The sequence below is a fragment of the Lytechinus pictus genome, chromosome 5 (assembly GCF_037042905.1).
Source record: "Lytechinus pictus isolate F3 Inbred chromosome 5, Lp3.0, whole genome shotgun sequence".
NCBI lineage: Eukaryota > Metazoa > Echinodermata > Echinoidea > Temnopleuroida > Toxopneustidae > Lytechinus > Lytechinus pictus.
In genome coordinates, this window is record NC_087249.1 from 40,816,766 (window position 1) to 40,824,857 (window position 8,092).

At 39.1% G+C, this 8,092-nt stretch overlaps 1 protein-coding gene across 1 annotated transcript; it reads left to right on the top strand.

Annotated features, from left to right (window-relative positions):
- Positions 1-3,698: 3,698 nt before the first annotated feature.
- Positions 3,699-5,257, top strand: LOC135154191 (uncharacterized). Its single transcript, XM_064099507.1, has 2 exons — positions 3,699-3,934; positions 5,062-5,257. The coding sequence occupies exons 1-2, from the start codon at positions 3,699-3,701 to the stop codon at positions 5,255-5,257; spliced, it is 432 nt and encodes a 143-aa protein (XP_063955577.1).
- The last annotated feature ends 2,835 nt before the right edge of the window (positions 5,258-8,092 follow it).

An 8,092-nucleotide genomic window follows, 5' to 3' on the forward strand; every position in this document is an offset into this window, starting at 1 on the left:
ATCATGAACGCTAATCACAATCACGAATTCAAATTCTACTCTGGATGTGAATTCTAGTTTAGTTTCACTCAAATTACGGTACGAATTTTATGTGTGAAAGGCTTGACCTTCAAAACATCTTTTGGGGGCGGGGCTTACGTGACCTTTCAAGCACTTCCGTAGAAAATACAATTGCCATGCACTCATCGTAGTTTGTATTTTCGATGCAGTGATTTGATTGACAAGTCACCAAGGACGCAATACCGCCTTCGCTCAGGAATTCGAATTCAAATCAGACTTTTCGAGTGAGCGTGTGAGAGGTCAGACGATTCTAAAGACGAATAGCAATCATCATTACAATGATGATTCAAGATTCACGTGTAAAAAGACCCTTTGTTTCAGAAGATAAGGTGGCCAGTTCGGTCAAAATAATTGTAACACTTGAAATATTATATAGAAGTGTTGTAGCGTGGTGATTGTTCAGTGTTACAAGATATGAGACGAATCAATACTCTGTCACACAATGATACAGTTCATCAGTAGATTTATTCCAAAGATGAATATTGATTGAAGACGAAGATATGAAATATATATATATATACAGTTGTACAAAATATAGCTAGTTATAAAAAGGCTGTTATAGTATAGGGTACTCCCCTACAAAGGCCATATGGTAGCCCCTAAAAAGGGATGGCGAGGGAGACCTAGCACACGATGTCCTCTCGTCAAGAGACGGAGAAGGGAAGTCCTTCTCTTAACTATTTTGGGGGTACAACTCCTAGTTTTGCACCATTAGGGGGGGGGAGGAGTTAACAATGTATCGACTAATCAGGAAAGAAGGGTGGAGCATAACGAAAATGAAAGTTTATTTGCACCTGAAGTCAGGGAGCAATTATCTGGGAAGGAGGTTGGATGGAGGATGAAGTATACCTCTATCTTTATGGTCTCTTAGGAGGAATTAAGGCCATCACATCAATCTGTGCAAACAGGTGATGGGTGTGTGGTCATTTGCTCTAAACAAAAGGAGTTGTGTCAATGGACAAAAGATCATTGAACTTACTTTCGACCGACCTGGAGTTTGTGAGTTTACACAAACTCCAAGCATGTTTAAAAGTATAATCAGTTTTACAAAAATATGAAATGCAGAGTGTTATATTCGACACATCTTTCTAAAAGAAACGTCCTCGTTTCTAAATAAATTGAATTATTAATATGAAAGACAGTATTATAAGCAGGACCAAATTAAATATGATGAAAACATACAAGGGAAATAAATGGGGGCTGGAATAGTACCAAATATCAAAAGAAATACATCAATTCATTACAATGTGCAATCAATTAAACATAAATAGGAATATAATTAAAGTCAATGTATAGTTATATTATGAAAGAGAAACAAAATCTGGTATTATTTTTTGTGCACTAGTAAATATGGAAATGTATCTTCTTACATAAAAATATCCAATTGACCATGGCTTGCAATTCAGCCACACATGTCATCAGAAGCACATATTTTGGTAGGTCTGACCATGGAGCTAATAGGTCTATGGTCTGACCAGGGAATTCTCACTAAACGAGTCCTTGGTTTGACAGTGGTTGAGCACTGGCATTCGAAACATTCAGTGCAGTATATCTTGCAGAGTGGGATTAAAAAAAATGAATACCAAGAATATATCATTATCAACCAAAACTACATTTTAACTGTACAGGATCTTGTTTATCAGGCAGAAACCGCTTATGAGTGGTCGAAAAAAAAAGTGGATTATTAAACTCAAACAAAAGTGAACTGCAAATTGACTATGGATGTTAGAACCAACAATGAGCAGATATCATGAAATTCGAAATAAAGAAATGCAATGAAGGAAAAAAAACATACTCTATTCAAAAAGCTAAACAATGAAGAATATAAAACTGACAACTTACACAAACTACTAATATGGCATAAATGCTAACATTAAAACAAATAATAAGACACAAAAACATATTTACATTATGTACATTTCATACTGATTAGGATGTTGTAGCAATTGAAAAGAATGTGTCAGTGAAATTGATGATGGCATGAAATTTAATCAGCCATAAACATGAAAGAGGTATCATCATTTTTTGGGTGAAAATATTCCAAATGAATCCAGTATTCGGAAACCATGTAAAATACACAATAACTTGTGTAAGCTATGTTCGAAATCTGAATTAATGTGAATTGTGGTATGCTACATTAACAGTTATGAAATGATAAATACACAATATTAAATCATATGCTTTAATATGTGATAACGATATCCATGATAGTAATTATAAGGGTGAATAACACAGGCAAATACATCACTTAATTGATATAACTAAATAGGCATTACTAAACTACAATAGGAGCACAAAACCATAATACAATGAAATAACCAAACATCGACTAATGAAAGTGAAGCTGCACTAGTTACTAAAATGTCTGTGAGAGGTGGGGATTGTGTAAGTTAAAAAGAAAATGTGTCCAAATGTATAATGTAGTATCCTATAATCCAAATACAGGTCATACGCAAGGTGTGAGAACAGAGTGAATAAATTTGTATTGATTAGGAGGGACCTAGTGGTATTTCACCAAAACAAATGAAAATTCAGGAAGATTGATTTCATTAAATATATACCATATGGATGGAAGAATATAATTTGCAGTTATGACAGTATGATGAAATGACAAATTGAACAGCAAAACGTGTTGAAAACTTGTTGTGAATTATGAAGATGAATAATTACCAAGGTAATAAGATGGTGGCCAGTTATTCCAATTACCACGACCATAATCATTGCTCTAATTTTGTTAAAACTGCATAGATTCAAACGAATTTGTGCTCAAAAAAAGGTAATACAGGGGTACACGTAAATGCAACATAAAACTAAACTAACTAGGAAAAATAAATCGTGCAGAATAATTCGTGGTCCAAATCAATTCATTTTCATTATCCAGAAGTGCCAATCATTTTTCAATCAACAACATGGGATAAGAGGGGGGCCAGGACCATGGGGGAGTATGACGGGAGGAAACCCATGGTGGAGAGCAGAGGAGGGGAGTAGGTCAGGGGAATTGACAGAAGCAAGATAACAAAGAGCATGAAAGATAGAACTTGCTCGTGGCAAGAAGCTGGGAGTACCATGTAGGGATTTAGATTCATGGAGATTAGTCAAGGTGTTCCTAACGAATATATCCAATAAAAGTATGGGTAGATTGGATGGACAATTAATCTTGGGAGAGACAGTAACCGGATCAAGATCTTGACACAAGCCTTGGTCAAGTTCAGACTGAGATGGAGCCAGGGGTGAAGATCGAATACCAGGATCGGGTGGTGGAAGAGGTGGGGGCGGTGGAGGAGGTGGAGGTTGAGGAGAAAGAGGTGGAGGAAGATCCAGAGGGGGTTGTAAAGTAGGAGAAAGAATATTGTCGGACAGGGGCGAGTGGGTCAAATGTTGAGGCTCAAGTGAGGATGGGGTGGGAGTGGAGAGAGTAGGGGCTGGAGGCTGATCCAGGGGAGTGAGCTGAGCGGACACAGGTGTGTGGAGAGGTGGAGAACGTGCATCCAAATCAGGGTTGTCATTTTCGGCATCAATGATTACGATGCAATGTGTTGGGGGAGGAAGAGGTGAAAGTGCAGGAGGAGGGGGTGTAATGGCTACACACTGAGTGTTAGGGAGGACCTCAGAGAGAGGGGGAGTCTCATCGAAATGACATGGATCAGCGGGTTAAGAGAGAAGGGATGTTCGAGATGAGTCAGTATCAGAACGGTACAAGAAGGAGGCGTCTTCAGGGGGTGGTGATGGATCAGGGGGAGACTCGAGACAAGAAGGTGACAGAACGGGGTAAGAAGGATAACATTCTGATTGAGTTGACACAGGAGCTGGAGGAGGAGAGTCAGAGAGAAGGTGAGATGGAGAAAGAGGAGCAGGGGATGATAATGAGGGGGAGGTGGGCTCAATATTCTGAGGGCAAGAGACATTGTGATGGTCATAATAAGCTTCATGATACACATCATACGGATGTGGAGCAGACATAAATGAAGGATAGGGTGAAACGGTTGGTGTGCTGGGGCTAGTTCTGGAAACCGGGGGTCCGCAATCTCTGAAATAGAAAGTTGGTATGTCCTCAATAGGATCATAACGATCTACTTCAGCGCGGGACAAAAAGGGAATCCTAACAGAGTCAATGAAAAGGCATTGGGAAATGTTATCTGTGACAACATCATACTCATCTTCTAATCGAGAAATAAAATCTGCGCCTAGAATGATGTTGGGCTTAAGATCATCTACAGCATGTAATGTACAGGATATATGATCCAGGTTCAAGCCTAAACCAAGGGGGGTAGTTACAGTCCATTCTGCGTAAGTAGGGTGAGGGTTGGAGCGACAAGGGGGACATGGGTAGTACGAGGGCTCACCTTCCTCCAAATCTTCGAGACATGGTAATGCATCTAAAAGACCAGTGCTAATAAGGGAGCATGGGGAGGACGGGTCTAATGAAGCGGGGACAGGAGCTTGGTTTTTATCAATGAAATATATGCGGACATGTGGGACAGAGGGAAAAGATGAAGGGTAATAATTAAAATCATATTTTAACTTTCGATCCATTCATAACAAACCAACTCTAAATTGAAGGTAGAATATTAAAGAATACAAACAAAATGAATATGCGCTAAACATAGATATCTAAGAAAGAATCATCATAAACCTACAAAGAAAATATAATTAAGGAGGAAAATGAATTAATGCATTCAAAATACAAGGGCCATGGCCTAAAAAAGTGTGGAAAATAAATACATATTTATTATGTATAGATACTATGAATCAACTCCAGTCCACTTGTGTATATTGCAAAGATTATTCGGCCAGTATGATCATGAAGACTTTGAGGTGGCCTCTATAACGGGAATTAAAGTTCAGTCCGGCAGATAGCAGGAACAAGGGGAAAGTACAGCCTATATAATAAAGGAGGTTTAAACTTAGCGCTCCGGAACTGCAGCAACCTGGCGATGAAAAATGCAATCGGATTGGTAAGCTCTGATGGAATTACGATGACGATGATGACGAAAACAACAGTGATGATGATGACGATGATGGCAATGATGACAGCGATGACAGAAATGTTGAGGCCGGTGGCAAAGAAGATGACAGCGAAGTTGAAACTGCTGACGACGGCGATGATGATGAAGGAAACAATGATGGTGAAAACGATGAAGATGATGGAGACTCAACGGAGATTGTAAGGGCGTTCAGTCCAGCACTTGAGTGGTGATGGAATCCGGGGGTTGAATGGTAGAGGAGGCTAACGGCTCAAGATGAGAAGAATTAAAGAATATGTTGGTATAGAGCGAGGAGATGATACACCCGTAGAACGCGTCTCCAAGAAGTCTCACCCCAATGAAAGAAGACTTGTAGTTAATGCCAATGGTAAAACTAATAGTAAAAACAGCAAAGCGTTCAAATCAGCAACAAAAGCAAACAGCAGGAGCAATATACCTCCAATCACGAAGCAACACAGTTACTGTAGAACCACAGCAAGACAGAAATATAATGAAGCGAAGCTCCAAGTATAAGTTTAATTCCAGAAGGTGATAAACAGTCACAGATCAAAATATTGTCCGAAGCGGTAGAAGATGGCTCCCAGTTTAACCGCTGCCACCAAATGTAACACTCGAAATATTATATGAAAGTGTTGTAGCGTGGTGATTGTTCAGTGTTACAAGATATGAGACGAATCAATACTCTGTCACACAATGATACAGTTCATCAGTAGATTTATTCCAAAGATGAATATTGATTGAAGACGAAGATATGAAATATATATATATATACAGTTGTACAAAATATAGCTAGTTATAAAAAGGCTGTTATAGTATAGGGTACTCCCCTACAAAGGCCATATGGTAGCCCCTAAAAAGGGATGGCGAGGGAGACCTAGCACACGATGTCCTCTCGTCAAGAGACGGAGAAGGGAAGTCCTTCTCTTAACTATTTTGGGGGTACAACTCCTAGTTTTGCACCATTAGGGGGGGGGGGAGGAGTTAACAATGTATCGACTAATCAGGAAAGAAGGGTGGAGCATAACGAAAATGAAAGTTTATTTGCACCTGAAGTCAGGGAGCAATTATCTGGGAAGGAGGTTGGATGGAGGATGAAGTATACCTCTTTATGGTCTCTTAGGAGGAATTAAGGCCATCACATCAATCTGTGCAAACAGGTGATGGGTGTGTGGTCATTTGCTCTAAACAAAAGGAGTTGTGTCAATGGACAAAAGATCATTGAACTTACTTTCGACCGACCTGGAGTTTGTGAGTTTACACAAACTCCAAGCATGTTTAAAAGTATAATCAGTTTTACAAAAATATGAAATGCAGAGTGTTATATAATGTTAAGATTTCATGCAGAATTGAACAGTTGACGAGAATTTTCACCTGATTCATCTTTGATAGAATCATAAGAGGGGGTCAACATAAAAAATAAAATAAAATAAATTTAAGAGACAAAAAGAGGATCTTCAGTCACTCCCTGGACTGTAACAACAACAAAATGAAACAAAATGTGAGAGAAAGGGGGTGGGGTGCAAAATGTGAATTATTCACAAGGAAAGACACGCAATACGTCTTCAGAATGCAATTAAATGATGTATTCAACCATTTGCATTGTGATTTAATGAAGATGACCTAGAAACACGGTTAAGCACCAAACCGTCCCTTCAATCAAACCAAAGTAAAAGAGATGGAGACACACTTAAAAACAAAAGAAAAAAAATATAAGGCCCATTTCTCGTACTTGTCGATTCGAAAGTAATCGCCAGGCCGAGCTCCAGAGGATCGAGATGAAAACATCTACGATTTGCTACGAGATGTATTCATACACCTTGGTATTCGTGACGAAGTCGCAGAGAACATCGCTCTGGTAAATGCTCATCGGCTACCCCGTCGGGATGTCGCCAGCGCCAGCCAGCCCCCAGCACCGCCAAAAGCCGTCATCGCGAAATTCGTGTATATGCGGGATCGAAACTTAGTTCTCACTGCTTACGAAAATCGCTCGCGGCGCCCACCCCCAGCCAACCAACATGAGGCCAGAGCTCTTGACACACCCCCGCAACGTACCCAGTGGGCGCGGCTTTCGGTCCGTACAGATCTTCCCCCCGAGATGAAAGCTCGTAGAAGTCTACTCGCCAAGTCGGCCTACAAGCTCAGAAAGGATAAAGGCTTGTCTACAAAAATCTCTGTAGTTGGCACGAAAGTCGTTTTGCTATGGAAAGAGAAAAACACTAGAGAATGGAAAAGCTTCACTGAGTGAGTTTTTGTCTAGCTACATCATCTACTTACTATTTCAATATCTTGTCTTCTTGAAGCAACTTGCAACTTCCATTGAAAACCACGTATAATTAATAACTGTTGCCTGATGTTAATTAACAATACTCTTGTTTTTCTACATCCAACCAGAAGCTACTTATAACTCACCTTGAATTATTGATATACTTTGTTCATTTAAAACATGAACGCTGTTCATGTTTGTCACTATGTCAATGATCGTTAATCTGTTTAAATACTACAGTGTAATAATTTTGAGTGCCTATAATGCATTTTGTTTGTGTACAATATAGACATATAGACGTTTTGATAGCAGAGATAAATTTTTTTCTATCTGATGCTATCAACATAAAAATTCTGATCTATCTTTGGCCAGAAAATAACTCATATATCTCTATCAATGGCTTTGCAATTACAATCTATATGCTTTTGGAACATTTGTTCTGGAGTGAAAGGTTCAATCCTATTATTAATATTTTAGCTATTCAACTCCTATGGTTATATCTGCCATTCTCCCGATACATTTTCGGGCAAATCCTTAAATACCGATCATTCGGCTTGTTGTTTTTGGGCTTGTCATCTTTTCTAGCTGAGGCTATTTATCACATGTAACATTTATTCACAAAATTATGTAACTTATATACATGTTATTTGAGTATCTTAATTGCATTTTCTATATACAATATTGCTTGATTTGTTTCTAGCAAGAGATAGGTCTTCTTGCCGAAATTGTTCGGCTCTTCAAGTTGTCTTGCTTACAGATAGGCCTTGCTTGCCGAAATTCTTCG

Bases quoted from the DNA above. Each gene is read 5' to 3' on its own strand.
- LOC135154191 (XM_064099507.1), top strand. From the start codon at position 3,699: ATGGATCAGCGGGTTAAGAGAGAAGGGATGTTCGAGATGAGTCAGTAT. The intron at 3,935-5,061 runs GTGGGCTCAATA...CGAAAACAACAG, and splicing joins GGGATGATAATGAGGGGGAG to TGATGATGATGACGATGATG.